Source organism: Poecilia reticulata, linkage group LG2, assembly GCF_000633615.1.
Source record: "Poecilia reticulata strain Guanapo linkage group LG2, Guppy_female_1.0+MT, whole genome shotgun sequence".
NCBI lineage: Eukaryota > Metazoa > Chordata > Actinopteri > Cyprinodontiformes > Poeciliidae > Poecilia > Poecilia reticulata.
Genome location: NC_024332.1, coordinates 13,205,202 through 13,222,584, shown reverse-complemented (window position 1 = coordinate 13,222,584; position 17,383 = coordinate 13,205,202). Strand labels below are relative to the sequence as shown.

The window sequence follows — 17,383 nt, the reverse complement described above, 5'->3', positions numbered from 1 at the left end:
AATTGAAAAATTTCTGCAGTCCCCCAAAACTGACTGGTTTGAAAAAAAAAAGGGGAAAAAGTAAACTTTTCTGAAGTTTTAGTGCTAAAGGTCAGTTCATTTCACTTGCATAGTGGCTGTATGTTTTTTGACTTTGAAAATTGTTTTTTACTGCAAATATAATTAAGAGATTTGAAATGAACATGAATTCAGTCGACTGTCCTGCATGTGATTTAACCGAGACAATAAACACCTGATAACACTTCATTACATTCGTGAACTTTTCACATTGCTCAAATTTTAAACCATTTTTAATTAATATTATTCTAGACTTTTTTTTTTCAAATTAACACAATTTAACTAAATCTACATGAAAAAAAGAAAAGTAAATTAAGTTAGAAGAAATGGATTCGTAAGACTGGCACTATTAAATGTCTAAAATCATACATAACCATTAAATATTTTCCCACTTTATTAAAAAAAAAAAAGATTACAATGCACTATATCTGTCATATTTTACCAATATGCAAATTAATAATAGATAACATAAAAGACAAACTGGCTTCAAGCAGCTATTCCAGGCTTATTTCTTTGAGTTTTCATCAATGCTCAGAACCATGTTGTGCTTTGACTCTCCCCAACAAACAAAAACAAAAAATCAGCTCCATGAACTCCTGTTGAGGACCATATTCCTGCTGCATATTTGGAAATATAAAGTCATTCTTTATTATTACGGGGCAAAATACATATTTGAACAAAAGTCTGATTGGACAGAGAGAAATGAAAAACGAGCAGATCTGGTTTGCATATCGGTGACCTTTACAAACTTATTTCACGGATACATTAACGAAACAATAACAGATAAGCGACTGTCCCCAAAGAACCTGGAATCTAAAAAAGGAAAAGAAACGGTCAAATAAGGCAATTAAAAAAAACAAAAGAAAAGAAATCCGAGTTATGTTAAAGACAAAAGAAGTAAAAGTACATAATTAAAGCGTACCACCGTCGTCAGCGAGCTACAGCTACAAATGGCCTTTGTCTTATTTTAGTTTACTTAGTAAAGCACATCCATTCTCAGTTCAGTCTCAAGTTTTATCAGGGCGGTTCTTGTAATTGTTTTAAGTTACGACACATGCGAGCGTTAAAATGACCAGCGATGTGCAAGAGAGGGACATCTGCTGATTGACATTTTTGTTGGGTTTTTTTCCCCCTCAGCTGAATTTTTTATTTTTTTTAAATGTGCTTTGTTAGGTTGAGGGCGGAGCCTCTCGTAGCAGACAGGAGTGCAATGGGCCAGCTGCTTGCAGGCAGAGCTTTAATGAGGCTGAACTCGCAAAAAAAGCCTCACAGCTGCTGCTCTTCCTCCTGGGCCGAAACGAGCAGAGAAGGGAAAAAAGAAAAAAGAAAAGATCCCGGAGCGGCGAGAGCAGGCTTTTGGGCTTTGAAACAAGTAAAGTGAGGCGTTGACATGGCAATGCGACCAACCGTCGCTGCGCGTTCACATGGACTCGAACTCGTCGATGCGCTGCTTGGTGTTTCCCTGGCGGATCTGGCGCAGCGTCTTGTACTTGTCTCTCCCCGCCCGGACGTTCTCGGCGTGCAGCATGTCGTTCTGGGTTTTCTTGGTGTCGTCCCGGGCCTCCGCCAACTCTGAGCTCAGAGCCTGGAGGGACGGAGGGAGGGACACACCGTCACACAATCCATCACAGACATGGACCGATTTCAAACTCACAGAAACAAACTAAAAACAGACAGACTGGTGAATAACGTGTTTATGATCTCGGTGCTGAAAGATGCTGATATGTGTTGGGTTTGGTTCGAATTAAATGAAACTTTAACTTTTTATTTGAGATGTGATTCGATTGGTGAATGGAAGCTGGAGCAGACTGGACTAACACTCTTCAGAGTGGAAGTTTTTATTGCATGAAGACTTGGTGTGTTTTTTTTTCTTGTATCAGCAAAGTTTAAAAAAAATTAAGTCAGAGGAAGCACAGAAGGAGCAAGACGTAAATTTAATCAAAAAAATAAACTTTCTCCGTCCTTCAAATCAGTCTTTTATATTTTGTCTCATTCAAAATATAAAACAGAATAATCCGTCATGCCGACTATCGTCACTCTCTACAGTCTTGAATTTATTCCAAATCTGTCTTTCCACGGAGTGATAAAAATAAAAACTATCACCAAGACTTGCTGCTCTTTTTTACTATGATATTTTGTGGTACTACTGTGATAATAAAAATTATGATTAAAAATGTATTGCATGTTTTTAGGTAAGTGTATTACTGACTCAGCATTTATAGTGAAAAACAAATATTGTTCTTGAAAGACATTTAAACTTACAAAAGAGATTTCAGTGCATTTCAGTGATATAAACCACAATCACTGCATTCAATTATATTTTAAAACTGATTTTTTTTAATGCACATTAATTTCCGATGCTACTGTCAGTTTGGTTTTATTTGATATTTAAACTTATCGAGACGCTAAATCAAAGTTCTCATGATGATGCATTTTTGATGATAAGAGATAAAATAAATGCCCGTCCCTATACTCTGTAGAACACACTAATCTTTGACAGCATGTTTAAAAAAAGATAAAAATGTAAAAGTTTATGTGTTTAATGTTAACTGCATGGCTGATTTAAGACCATCGTCTCTACACGGGTTCTTTGAAAAGTAGCAGAAAAGTAAAACAAAAGCAAATTTTCAGGTTAGAAAAACAGGGAACTCTGAAAGCAGAAATGGGTAAAAACACATATTTCCCAGTCAGATTAAGTAACAGCAGCAACTAGAGATTGATAACAGGAACAAAAGAAAGATTCTGGTAAAGGCACTGAAATCTGCAAAATTGGCTGCGTTTGTGTCCAATCGTCAGGCGAATTTTGAGCAAACATTTAAAATGTTGCAAAAATAAAACAAAAGCGAAACAGAAACGTTTGGGAGGGTTATGGAATATTAGGGTTATGAATATCGTGTGGTGAAGCTCGGCCTGCATAATCACAACCAGCTTTGAGAAACTGACAGCAGCGTCGTTATCGGTGCGTCCCAACTAAACAAGATGGAAAATCTTTTTTCCTACAATTTTCCTGGATGATTTCTTGGTGTGTTTTCCGACTGTGGAATCCAAAACGTGGTAATTAACCTGCACAAACAGCTTATCAAGTGTTTTTGGACAAAAACTAAATTAGAAGTAACTTTTCAGCAAGATATAGGAGCTTGTTTTGAGTAAATAATTCCTTAATGGTGTTTCTAAAAAGTTGTAGTTCCAGTGGCAGATTATTTCAGTTATAACAAAATATTTTTCCCATTTTTAAGTGAAATAATTTGCTGGCGTTTTTCCATCGATATTAAAGAATTATTGACGTGAAAGAAGCTCAGACACGTTGCTAAAAACATACTTTCAGATCAGTCCAGTAAGCATGAAGGGAAGCTACTGTTGATAAAACCTGAAACTGCTGCTGCGCAGGTTACTCAACAGGTTGTTGCTAGGTAACCACAGAGTGAGTGAGTGAGTTGGTTGATGCCTTTCCTAGCTGGAGGTCAGAGGGTCACTAATGTTTTTTAACAGATTGATCAAAGCAGCTGGATTTATACACAACAGCACCCGAAGCAGGAAATACTACACTGTAAAAACACTCAATCAAGACTAAAAATACTAAGTATTTTTAGTCTTGATTCTACTGCGTACATCTTAATGCACTTGAAATAAAACAAAACTCACTTTTCAGCAAACTTATTTGCTTGTTTTCAGCAAATAATTCCCTAGTATTGATGAAAAAGTGCTGGTCCTATTGGCAGATAAATTATTTATAACAAGACAATTTCTCCATATTATTAGTGGAATAATCTGCTAACGGAACCAGGACTTTTTCATAAGCATCAAGGAATTATTGACTTAAAACAAGCCTCCATATCTTGCCAAGTTACTTTTTAAGTTAGTACATTTAATTTAAGAACAAACTAAGATATTTGCATTAGAAACTAGACAAAAAATACTTGGTAAGATTTTGTGTTTTTGCCATTTGATGCACAGCACACTTTCAAAGTGCTTTTTTCTTCTTCTTCAGAGAAGAATGCGTGTGCTGTGCGTACCTGCAGCTGTTTCTTCACGCGGTCGTTCTTCTGCGCCTCGGTGATGCGCTCCTCTTCGCTGCGCTGGCTGCTGACGCCGTCGCTGACCAGCTCGGCCTCTGCCTCTGAGTTCAGCTCGTCGTGCTCGTCGTGCTCAGGCGCCGGCGGAGACGTGATGGCCGTCTTCAGCTCCTCCCTCGTCTTCTCCAGGTCTTCCTGTGCTGAAATGGCCTGGAAGGTTACGGGGGGAGGAAAGGGGAGAAAAAAAAAAGAGAGAGACACTTGGGTTTTAATTTTATGCACTATTTAGGAGTTCTTGTATGTCCCTGAATAATTCTAGGTTCTTTATCTAAGCAAACAAACAAACAAAATGCTAAAGAAGAAAAGAATAACTGCAAATAAGGAGAGAAGACCATCTAGGATGTGAAGGGTTCAGGTTTCCAAACCTCTCACTGAACGCGTCACAAACAGACTGCAGGTTTCATTACCTTGTGTTGCCACTCCGATGCTTCCTCCTCCTTTTTCCTTTTTGCCTCCTCAAGCAGAGCGATTTTGGCAGTGAACTCTGCTAACTCAGCAGCCTGCATGAAAGACATCAGTAATCAGACACCATGACCTCAAGTCAAGGACAGTTTAAATAAAAGTGTAGCAATAACTCACTTAAAAAAATGGTATAAAGTTTGATCAAGATGTTTACATATATGGAATAAAAAGAAAACAACATTTTCTCACCAATCCTTATGTTGGCCTAGTTACAGTTACCTGAATTCTTTATATTTTCTAAATGCCAGAAAACTTAGCAGGAATGTTTTTCTACAGATTTTTTTTTTGTTGTTGTTGAATTCAGAAGTTTACATACATTGGGTCAGTATCATGGTAAACTGTCTTTTAAAATGTAAGGCTTAGGCCTGTAGGGGTTAAAAAAAAATCTAAAAAATAAAAAAAACTCGCCAAGTTTTCTGGCATTTAGGAAACAGATAATTTGGGTGATTCTAACTGACCTAAAACATGAAGTTTGAGAGAGAAAAAAAGTGAATGAATCCTGCCTGTTGTTCTGCACAACGTATTATGATGTATCAACAAGTGGAAAATTGAAAGCTGGAGATAAATAACAATAAAAAGGAAACAACAACAACAGATGAGAGTCGCTGAATCAAACCCACCAGTTGCTCCTGGGTCTTCATCTGGTCGGCGGCCTGCTGAGCCAGCGCTGCCTTGGCCTCCTCCGCCACCTGCCTCTCCCGGTCCAGCCGCTCGGCCTCTTCCTTCGCCCGCTTCCTCTCCTGCTCCAGCTCCAGCGCCCGGCGCGTCTGCTCCTCCAGCTCTGTGGGGACATTCAAAGTAAAACGGCTGCGGTCAGCGAGCTTTCTGGCCTCGAGCCGCTAGAAAATGTTCGCACAGGCCGAGACGCTTTGAAGTTTTTATTCCTGCACCCTCGACTTTTATTCGTTTAGTTTTCCATTTTATTTCTAAAAGGTAGACTAAGAGAAATTGTCATCCAGGTTTTCATTTCTTTTCTTTTTAAATCGCAGACAAGTTGAAGAAGCAAAGAGAGACAAAAAATGAAAAAGCAGGGCCTAACAAGGAACTTCATTATTTATCTGTTGTATGAGGAAAAGGCTCTGCAAATAGACATTTTTATTGCAGCAGTTGATAGCTGATGATTTACTTGCATAATTTTTAAATGAGTAGCAATAAAAAAAAAACCCATAAATGTCATAAATCAGTATTTAAATCTTTAGTAATCATGTGATAATAGGTTTTGCTTTGTGCTGATGTGGTGCAGAACGTTTCTGTGCAGGAGAACCAATCAGGTGTCGGCGTTCTTTAGGGAGACAGAAGGAAGTTAAGCTCTTCCATTAGAAACTTTATAATAGGATGCAAAAGTTACATTTATATGCGTGATACAAATCTTACTTTTATTGAAAAAAACAAATTAAGACCAATATATATTGGAATTTATCTAAGCATTGCCTACATATCCAGTTGTACTCATGTTATTACAAACGTCACAGTTTTCAATCGCGGGAATGTAGAAAATTAAACTAATAATAAAAGTATGAAGCAGAGAGAAGGTCAGGCTGTTACAGAAGATTAATCATGCTTTTAAAATGGTTAATATGGATATGTTTTATAATAGCTACTGAATGCCATGGGAACAAAATCTGTCATTTATTCAACAGTGATTACGCAGATAACTGATGGAGTGGAGCAGGACGCACCTTTCTGGGCCCGTTGCGTTTGCTCTTCGATCTGCCTCAGCCTCTCTATCAGCTCCGCCTTTTCTCTCTCTATTCGCTCCTTCTCTTTCTCTGCCAGCTCGCGCTTCTTCTTCTCGTTCTCCAACTGCGCTCTGTCAGAGAAATACAAAAAAATTAAAAAAAATTTAATCACAGCCACACATCAAGTTAGCTGTCACTTTATTTAAAACGTTACATTAAAAAAGACGCACATCAGTATTTTACATCAAGACATTACAGATACGTTTTGAGCCGAGTTTGTTGAATAAAGTCTGAAGGTAACTGAAGACGTCAACATAGGAAAGATTTGTGGCAGAATTTAGTCAAAAAACTATTAAATCTAATAAATTATTAAAATATGCCTCTGTGTGTTTGATGAACATTTCTTCATCAATATTTAAGATCTTTTGGACGCAATTTGGCACTTTAGAAATAAAAACTCATGTTATTTGACAGATAAAATAATATTAATCACACAACTGTCTTGCCATGTGACTCTCTTGAGCACGTGTGTCAAACTCGAGGCCCGTGGGCCAAATCCGGCCGCCGTAGCTTTTTATGTGGCCCTCTAGATTATAGAATAAACACCAAGTGTGCTTAAATATTACGTTTTCAATCAAATAAATGCAGTTTTTATCTGTTTACTGCCAAATTATATCAGTCAGTCCATCCAGTTTGAGAATTATTGTGGAAATTTGTGCAAAAGTCAACAAATCTCCACATTTTTTTGCGCTAATAATTGGGAGCTTATTGCAGGTTTTCTTTAAATTGTCAAAAACTTTACTTGTACTGCACGGCTACCTCAGGCTTAATTGATGTCAGATTATAGTCCATGATCTATATAAAAAGTAGCATTTACCATCATTAATAAGAGAAAATATCAAATATTTCCAAATTAGTGCCACAAACACTTAGATTTTTTTATTGCAAAAAAGAATCACAAAATCCTGGAGGGACTGAAAAGATGTTCATTAATAATATTTAATTTGAAGAATTCATCGCTATTTTAACAGTTTGTGATCAGGTTTTATCACTACATTCTGGAACAACCGGCTCTTTAAGAGCATTCATGACCTTGATTTGGCCCAAAACCAAGACGAGTTTGACACCCCTGCTCTAGAGTATAGAAGGCCACATAAACAGTTCTGATGGGCTGCATTCAGCCCACAAGCCTCAAGTTTGGCACATGCGATGCAGGCGAGTTGCTTATTGGTCCCGCTGAAAATGTTACCATTTATTTTGTGTATAATTAATTTTATTTATTCCTTTCTGTAAAATCCACTCCAACAGCAACCCACTGTGACCGAGTTTTTTCTGATACAACACCGCCCCCTACTGCTCACTAGGAGTTGTGAAAGAAAAAAACCAAAACAATAAACATGTCAATCTAGCAGAAGAAGTAAAAACTGAGCTTCAGGATGGAATGAGAGTCTTGACTAGCAGCTGTGCCGTACCTCTCCATCTGCTTGTGGTGCTTCTCCTCCCTCGCCTGGGCCTTCATCTGCTGCACCTCGATGGTGTCCGGCTTCCTCCTCCTCATGTATAACTCATGGTTTCCCATACACAACGCCAGGATGCGCTTGTTGATCCGCAACCGAGGGGCGTAGAACACAAAGTCCTGCAGGGGGGAACGGTCCGGGGTTACGCCTTAAACGACCGCCGTATTCAACACAGGACCTGCACCGGTTTATTCCCGTTCAGTCGGCTGGACTTACTGGAGCTTTCTTGTCGATGGGTTTGATGACAAACTTCTTGTCGTTGAAGGAAATGTTTCTAATCTCGCTCCAAGGGAAGCCGATCTTCGGAGACAATCTGAGGAGATGTCGGGTGAACATTTAGGATGGAAATTGTGATTTACTCACAAAGTTTGCAAATGATTCTCTTTCAAATGCTAGGCGTCAACTTCCTAAATACTTTCACAGCTTTGGTTGTGCCGATTGGTTTTACCGTTCCCATCTGGAACGGCATTCAGCATTCAGTGGTGCCAAGAGCTCAACACATAGGAATAAAATCACCTCAGCCGAGTTTAATCTGCTGGTTGTCAACATTATGAAGTGAGTAAACAAATCCAGAGTGACGGAGCCGTTGTGGTTTCACTCTCCTCCTCTTTCAGTTTCATACACGGCCGTGCAAAAGTACAAAAACTCTGAAGTTTCTGCCAAGCACAGTTATGTAACGGAAGGAAAAGGGTTTGTTTTTCTCAATAGATTACAATTTTTTTTTTAAACTTGTTAAAAGAAAAGCATTTTTTTTTTTTGGACAAGTTTCATAAACAGTTTCATTAAAACGATGAGAAACGAACAGGTCAGGAGAGACGAAGCTGTGGAGGCGTTTACTGTAAAACAACGTTCAGGAACAGTAACTTTAAAAAGACAATAGCGTTTGACATTAGCCTTTTAAAGTAGGAATCCCTGACCACGTTTTTATTTACTTTTACTGCATCTCTTACTTCAATTTGTGACATCGCTTTAATGGTATTTTTGCATCTTGTGTTTGTTTTATGGAAAGTTGCTTTTTTTTTTTGCTAAATATGGTAAATTTACGTTAATATTTTACATCCATTAATACAAAACCTGCATGTCAAACATTACGGATGGTGGAACAATTAGCTCCGCACATCACTGATCATCCCCAGAGTGAAACACGGTGGTGGCAGCATCATGCCTTCATCCAATCTGAATGAGCTGCGACTATTTTGCAAAGAACAGGAAAAAATCCCAACCTCTGGATCCGCAAAGGAGAAAAAAGCAGCAAAAGGAAATCAAAAGTAGCATCAAATTAACTACTTTTGATTCCTCAACATATTTTAACTTCAGCAGTTGCTACCGTAGATCAACATCTACATGAAACTGCTAAAAAAAAAAAAGAAAAAAAAAAAAAAAAGACCAGTTTCTTTTTAAGTTTAAAGCAAGAATGTCCAAACCTTTGGGCACATGGGCCAAAATCAACATGTCAAAAGGACTGGAGGGCCAAAAGGAAATGTTCATGCACATATCCAATAATAAACTAAGCGTTTAACACTTTAAACCCAGAAATAAGTCAGAATTGATGGATGTGATAATAATAGATACAAAACTTGAGGTTTTTGCATGTTTGCTTCTGAGGAAATTTGGCAAAACAGTCATTTCTGAGCAATAAAATCAGGATTTAGATCACGCTCTCTGAAAACAGTTAGCCAAGTTTAATAAATGTTGAAAATCTGTATCATCTGTATCGTACTTTGGACACCTCTGACCAACCAGCTCTAATGATGCGACCCTGCAGGTGTTTGAGGCTTTATTTTGTTTACTTGTCTTCGTGCTCGTATATGTTGAGGCCCAGCGCGTCCACGCCCAGCCACAGCTCCGTGCCCTTCTTGTTTTTGATTTCAAAGTAGTTGACGCCGTACATCTCCAGGTCCTGAGCGATCTTCAGGTACTCCATCATGGCGTCCTCCCTGCACATGTCCACAAACACACAGTGAACACTACACGCGTTTAATATCAGAAAGCGCATCAGCCACAATCCTTTGAATCATAGAAATAATCGAGACTGCTGAACGGTAATTTAAAAAAAAAAAACAAACATTAAAACATTCACCTGAGCATCCCTCTGTGCTCCTCGTGCCACGTCTGTATTCTGTCCTCCCACTGCTCCTTTGTCAACTTGTGCTGCTCCAAAACTCTACAGATTTTACAACATAAACCATGAAGACTGTCAGCCAACATTCATTTGTTACAAATTAGGAAACATCCAGAGAGAAAAAGAACTGAACAGGCATATTACATGTGGCGTTCTGCATGCAAATAGCTTTAATAAAACTAGGAATGTGTCAAAATGTCCATCCTGACGATGAACACCAAACCTGATGGTAACGACCAAACCAACAACAAGTTGATCCCTAATGACTTAAAGGCCTTACGTCACCTAGATCTGACACGATTAATCGTGATTAATCAGTTATTGAAATGATCGTCCATTTAGCAATCGATTAATTGTTAAGTGGAGCAGTCAGACTCAAAGAACAACACAGTCAGAGCAGCAATTAAACCAAAACTAAAAATATATACATTTTGCACTTAAAATAAAAAAAAACCTTTGTCTGTAAACATGTTCTACCCAGGACTCCACACGCAGTTTTAGCTTCAACCAGTTCAAACTCTATAAAACAAATCTATTAAGAACTTTTAGCTATCAAATTATTAATTAATCAAAAACATAATCAATAGATCAATTGATGTGAAGTCGAGCAGAATGGGCCGAGCCGTTTTGTTTTAGCTGCAGATTAATCTTTTGCTACAAGCCATCAGTTGGTCACTAGAGGAATCCTCTCATTGCGTTTTAGAAAACTAAATCTTTTCTCGTCTTTTTTTTTAAAAAAGGAATCAAATTACATTTTACCTCGTCTTTTAACCTATTTTTAATTAAAAGACTTGAATGAAAAATATGCAGAATATTATTTTAGCCAGTTAAATCGTCATTGATAGTTTAATCAATAACAAATAATTGTTAATTGCAGATCTAATGTCACTAATATGTACTTCATTCAACATTTTGTGCGGCAAGGTTAAAGATTGTGAGACGAGGTTGGTTTGTTGTCACTTGTAATAAAAATTAGTGTTATGTTGATGCTACAAAGAGAAATTCCTTGTCTAGTATTTTTATAAGATTTTTATTTATTATTTTTTATTGTTTCAGGCTGATATAATCAAGCATTTGGGTCACAGAGCAGAACAGCGGTGGCGTTTACAGTACACTGCTATACTATGTGCTTTATGGCTACAAAACTCAGAGGAATGAAAATTATTGTTACTTTTGTTGTTTATAATATTCAGACTGCATGAAGTAACATTAAGCAAAATACACTGGATTACAGACGCCCAGCATCGCTTGTTTTTTCTCCTGCTAATTTGGGGGAAAAATCCACTTCCCACTTATTGTTTCTGACTAAATGTTTGTTTTGAGGATAAAAGGACAGATTCTGCCTGTAATGGCATAATAACTCAAGAACACATGGTCAAATAAACTTTACATTCTAATAATCATTTAACACTGGAGCTGGAGGGCATTTTAAATATCCAAAATAACTAATCAAAACAGAAACGACACATAAAATGAATTATGGAGTTTCTGGAAATAAAAACTCCTTAAAAGAAGGGAAAGTTGAGGCCAAAGCATCACAATGAAGACTTTTATCATCCAGTTTTTAGTAGAAAGAAAAAAAATAGAAAAATAAATCAAGCAAATGGGAATTATTGAGTTTGTTTTGACTGATCATGCGGTTAATTGATTTATTGTTCAGGCGACTTAGAGATACTGATGGGCTCCACAACACTTGGCGGCACAACAATGTATGTTCAACAAAACAGAAAATTTATGTTACTTTTCTTTAGTTTTGCTGTGAAAAACCCCCCAGCAAAAAGTCGGCATTTGTGTGCGTCTCTGCTGTACCTCTGTGGCAGCAGCCGGTCGTTCGCCAGGTAGCCGGGCTTGTGGACGTCTTTGCTGTAATCTCCATACTTGGCCTGAACCGCATAGGAGGCCAGCAAGACGGCCGTTTCTGGAGGACAGTAGTTCTCGTCATTCAAAATGGCCTCTTTCACCTGTAGAGGGAAAACACAAGTTCAAAGGTAGAATCGGATTCTGGCTGCGGTTAATTGTATCTTGCGATTTTAACCAACATTTTAACGTCCGTGAGAAACAAAGAGAAATGAGACACTAGGAAACTTTGATCAGATTGCAAGTAGTTTGTCTTCCAGTAGAGGGAGCTGTTGTATTAATGTGGATTTCTGGTTTCCCGTTCAGCCTCTTCATCTGAACAGTAATGTGATGTTTGTCACAGAAACAGTGAACTAGCAGATATAAAAAATAAAATAAAAATAAAAAATCTGTAAAGCAGCTTTGGAAGATCTTCATTTTGTTGTTCTGAGCTCGTTTTTCTTAAAATGCAACATTTTATTCTGAATTATGACAGAGCTGCACAGCTACAGAGACATTGAGGCCAACACAGTGGATTTGGAAACTGGGTTTGCCCCTTTAAGCTCAACAAGGGTGAAATTTCACCTGAAAGAGTTTTGGAAAAACATCTAAATTAAATCAGGCAAACGTTTGAAGCGTACCAACCTGTCCTTCATTAGTTACCTGCTGAGAGACGAGAATAACCCAGGAAAGCTTGGGCAATATGCAAAGAGGCCTTTAATATTAAACAGCAATTCTGACTGGATAACAAGAAGAAAAGTTTGTTTTTTATCTGTTATTGTCCTGATAAAAAATAATCAAGTGTCCACCTTCTTTGATCACTTCTTCACCGTTCTGAGAAATAGTTTTGATCCAGTCGGGTTTAAAAGATTGTTTGGGGGAACAAATTCAACATCTACTGAGAGTTAAAGGTTCAACTGTGTCAACTTTCTGTGTGAACAACAGAAACAGAAGAACAGCTCCACCGCTAGCTTAGCACTAGCATTAGCTTGAGATTGGCCCAAATTTCACTGCAGAAGTCTGTTAGGCTTCACTGCTTATGACTGTGAGCTACATTCCAAATAACGAGTGATTAATGTGTTAATAACCCAACATAAAGGGTTTTTTTTAAATCACATTTTTAAAACTTTGGCCAAATCTCAATGTTTTATAGTTTTATTCTCCATTGTAAATTCATGAATTTGAAAACCTCCTCTTCTGTCTTTCTTTTTTTTCCCATAACTATAGTCCATTATATAGTTCAATGAAATCTGTATTTTTTTACATAGATAATGTCCTGTGCCAGTCTTGACATACGGTAGGTCATGTTTTACGTTCCTTTAGGTGACGGGGTTTAACTCGCTCGCTCCTAATTCAGCCCATAATCATATTTCCAAGTGGTTCCAGTTAATCGCGTGCTGATAAAACTCACTGTTCCTTGTTAAAGTGCTTCGTAAACTTAACTCGTCGACTTAAACGGCTTTATTTTAATGATATTTCAGAGAAAGGTACAGCCAGACATCCAGGTTCTTTATGGTTCAATGTCATCGTAAAACGTTTGAGAAAACCCAGATTGGCTTCACAAAATGACATCATTCTGTTAATGCAGTTTGTTCCGTACAGATCATCTGGGCAGAACTTTTTCTTTTTTACTTGTCTGATATCCAAGAACCGTCATATAAAATCTCTGCAGTAGGAACAACCGATGAAGGCTCCACAGCATTTTTACACTTGATTCTTGTAAAGGATGAAACGTCCATGCCAACAAATGCTCAATTTCTTTCTACCTCATAAAAGAATAGGTTCGTTTGTTCCTGCACTGACCTCAACACCAAAGTGAAGTGGCTACCTGAAGCACGTAACATGAAACGGACTCATAATTTCCAGCTCGGGCAGAAAACTAAAAAGATTCAGTTAAAAATTAAGGAACGCAAAACAAACATCAAGTAGCCTAGCATTAGCTAATCCAAAGTGTATAACTCCATGAAACATTTGTTTTACTGGACGTAAACAGAGAATCGGGTCAAGTGGAACGACCTTCACGCTAACTGCATTAGGGATCTCCATTGGCAGCGACAAGCTGCCAAATGACCTGATCGCTCCACATCGGATCAGCCGCCCTGCTCACCCGCATTAACTAGTCTGTTACATGTTGGAGAAACAAACCAGTCAGACTAAATCTGCTTTGTGGTTACGTCACAGTACTAGACTAACGCCACGCCGCACCTGAAGGAAGAAGAGCTTCTGCGTGATCTCCTGGATGAGCTCCTCGGAAACGTCTTCCGGGAAGAACTTCGCTCTGAACTTGAACTGGAGAGGATTCTCCTTTTTCACGTCCTGCTGGGTCACCTGGGGGGGAACGGGTGAACTTTTTTTATTATTCAACAAAATTACCGTTCAATTATATGATTCACTCGAAATGAGATTAGAGAGGCTTGCAGGGTTTCCTCTAAGATTTTTTTCTTGACTGTGTTGCTGGGCTGTGTGGGGGAAATGAAGTGACGCGACTCTGCAGGGAGCCTTTAAAACGAATCTGAAACACAGGGTTTCCCACAGTGTATTATAAGCCTGGCGGGCCACCAGGCTTTACTTGTGCCCCCCACCAGGCTTTGCTAAAATATTAATTTATTTTAGGGGTTTTTTTAATACCTGCCTTTTTTTAGGACTTTATAGTTGATGTTTAGGTATTAAATTATCTTCCAATCTTCCAATAATGTATAGCCATCAAGTGATGTCTTCAAATTTTACACATTTCTTTAACTTAAAAACACAGCAGGTGGCTGCATGGATGACTGCCCTGGTGCCCGGAGAACCAGGCTTAGCATGTTTTCTGGGGGAAACTTTGTGAAACACTAAACATAATTGAAAGCCAAACTATATTAATTAGCTACTTTGTTGTTTAAATGCAAAATACATCATAAGGGTTGTTCTCACAGACTTTAACTAAAAATACATTCAACTTAACCTTCCTCAGGCATCTTTCGCCTTTTCTCTCCCTCTACTTCAGAACATCGTCTAGTTTTACCAGCACAGCGCACAGTAGCCAGTTTTTTAACATTTCATGATGTTTAAATTCATTTCAAACTCTGATTATGGTTAATACAAGTGTCCAAACACAGGCCACTTATATGTATATATATATCTCAGACTTTACAGTGTTTTAACATGAACATTAAAAGAAACTTGATTTTGAAGGTGTGGCAGGTTTAATCAGTTACATGTAGAGGAAAGCCTGGGTGGATTTCAGGACCTGGGAGGATTTTCTCACCTTCTTGTTGAGTTTGAGCCACGTCACGTAGCCTTTGCTGTCTGTGTACTGCAGGCCGAAGAACCAGACTTCCCTCAAACCCACAGTCTTCACCACCTGAAACGAGAAAAAGGCTTTCGGTTCCAGGCGCATGGACCGGGTGGCAAGTGGGAAACCGTCCATTAAGCCAAATGGGTTTCCCCAAGAGAGACTTTTTATTCCAACAATGCATCATACATCGAGTATTATTCAGTCCCTCCATCATTTTCTTCAAAATAATAATAATAAAATAGCAACAATAATAATACAAAAAGAAATGAATGATAATAATAACGAGCTGATTTAATATATTCATTTACATTAAGTCAGTCCAAAACAATTGTCATCTTGAGGCACTTGAAACAAAACAGACCAGATCAGTTCTGCTCAAATTAGGGTTGGGAGATAAATCTTTGATTTTATTCAAAATTTGATTTCCAAACTCTTTTTCTTAAAAAAAAAAAAATATATATATATATATATATATAAATGGCAGAAAATCTTTAAAATTTGACTTTTATTTCACTCATTCCTCCTGTGACTTGACCAGCAATGAAACAAGTTTGTCAAAAAATTAAAAATAAAGATGATAGTTAATTTTTCACCAATGCCCAGGGAGTGCAGTGGTGAAGGGAAAAAAAAGATCCCAATTTTCGAAAAATAAATCTGACTAAATTTGACTAATCAATAAAATCCATTTATCATATTCATCCAATTCAATCTGGTGTAATCTAATCTCAGTGTTTTCCAAAGGTATTTATTTGCTTTTGTCTCATTAAAATTAATGTATTTAATTGTAATTTTATGTGACGGACTGACGGACAGACTATTGCCCAATTGCTTAGAGGAAGGACCATAAAAACATTTTTCAAACGTTTTGGCAACTTTAAATCTGCAAAGTGTGGCATGAGTTAACACTTTGTAGAACCGCCATTTTCTGCAACAGCAGCTGTTGCTCAGAGACTTTGGGTCATTTGAACAGTTTCTCGGCCTCAGTGGGGACAGAGGGTTTGAGGTTACGTGCAGTGCGAGTTTTTTTGCCACACAGCATTTTGCATGCAGGCCAAAGATTTGGTCTGATCAGAGCGCACCGGTTCAGATGTCTGCTCCTCTGAGCTCCACACCACAGCAGCTCCACCATAGGGTCACTAAATGCTTCCGATTAATGCTAAAAAGAAATAGATTGCTCATTTCATTTGTGCTACTTTGTGTTCGTCACAAAAAAATCCTAAAATAAAGACACAGGATTGTTGTAGTAACATGAAAAAGCATGGGAAATGTCAACGTTTACCACGTAGTCAGATTCATATCAAACGCATTTTAGTTACAGACATTGCTGTGGATAGAAATTAAACACCCCGTCTGTCGAGAGAATGATGCAAAATACAATGAAAGGAAACCAAAATAATTTAAATTCTGGTGACATAAAGTTTTCTAAGAGTCAAAAAGCTACGTGTGATCTCACTGGTGACTAATCCAACATTCTTTTTCATCTTTTATTGTATTTATTTATTTTTTTTAGTACACTCTGCTTGTTCAAAACACACCATCTAAACCTCAACCCATTTCCCAGAGGGGATTTGGACACTCGGATGCTAAAGTGAATTTACAGTCAATACATCAGCCCTCGCAGCGTGTAATTAACTCTACTTCAGGCGTCACAGAGGCAAGCTCACACAAACAAATTAAAAACCCATGTGGATCAAATGATCACACGAACATGCAATTTACTCGAACGGCCCATTAAAATGCTCTTCAGCAGGGGCGTCTGAGAGAGTGAATAATTTGCTGAATGAATAATTTGCTCGGTCCTTCGTACAGTTCGATGCGTGAAATATCGTCCGGAACGCCTCGAAAAGTCGCCGAACGCATTCAGGATGAGAAAGGAGGAGTTAGAACCAGAGAGGAAGAAAAGAACGCCGTGAAATTGTCAATGATTAAAGAGTTTGTATTTAGGCCGGTTCAGCTGAGGTGTGTTAGATTTAAAAGCTCGCTGTGGCCTTTATCATCTCTTCCAGTGTGCGTTTAATGCGACCTTTTGGCCACTTGCATTTCACTCTGCAGCCTCTCTGTCAATGGACTCCCTTCTCATTCAAAATGTTCACAGATTAAAATGAATCTGTGAACATTTTAATATGAGACAAGTAAAACTGAAGCTTGGATCTGGGAATAGTTTTCCCTTTTTTTACCCTACATCATTTCCACAGAAGGAATGAGTCAGGTTAAGACATCTGGAAAAATAAAGACTTTTTTTTTTTTGTTTAATGCTTTGGCCTATCCCACACAAAATCATAATTTTATATCCTTAAAAACTATTATTTGTAAAACTTGCAACCAAAGTAGAGATTTGAGGAAACTGTGTTTGTGTTGTT

At 38.0% G+C, this 17,383-nt stretch overlaps 1 protein-coding gene across 3 annotated transcripts in view; it reads right to left on the bottom strand.

Moving 5' to 3' along the window:
* Nucleotides 1-433: 433 nt before the first annotated feature.
* LOC103478268 (radixin) overlaps nucleotides 434-17,383 on the bottom strand; it is a 45,128-nt gene continuing 28,178 nt past the window's right edge. For all 3 annotated transcript variants that reach the window (XM_008431999.2, XM_008431985.1, XM_008431990.2), the window contains exons 4-15: nucleotides 14,994-15,089; nucleotides 13,952-14,074; nucleotides 11,720-11,871; nucleotides 9,869-9,952; nucleotides 9,579-9,725; nucleotides 8,005-8,101; nucleotides 7,744-7,907; nucleotides 6,272-6,402; nucleotides 5,213-5,373; nucleotides 4,538-4,630; nucleotides 4,071-4,280; nucleotides 434-1,642 (exon numbers count right to left, since the gene is read on the bottom strand). In XM_008431999.2, the coding sequence (XP_008430221.1) occupies nucleotides 1,478-1,642; nucleotides 4,071-4,280; nucleotides 4,538-4,630; nucleotides 5,213-5,373; nucleotides 6,272-6,402; nucleotides 7,744-7,907; nucleotides 8,005-8,101; nucleotides 9,579-9,725; nucleotides 9,869-9,952; nucleotides 11,720-11,871; nucleotides 13,952-14,074; nucleotides 14,994-15,089 (1,623 nt within the window). In that variant the 3' untranslated portion in view covers nucleotides 434-1,477. The remainder of the gene's footprint in view (nucleotides 1,643-4,070; nucleotides 4,281-4,537; nucleotides 4,631-5,212; nucleotides 5,374-6,271; nucleotides 6,403-7,743; nucleotides 7,908-8,004; nucleotides 8,102-9,578; nucleotides 9,726-9,868; nucleotides 9,953-11,719; nucleotides 11,872-13,951; nucleotides 14,075-14,993; nucleotides 15,090-17,383) is intronic.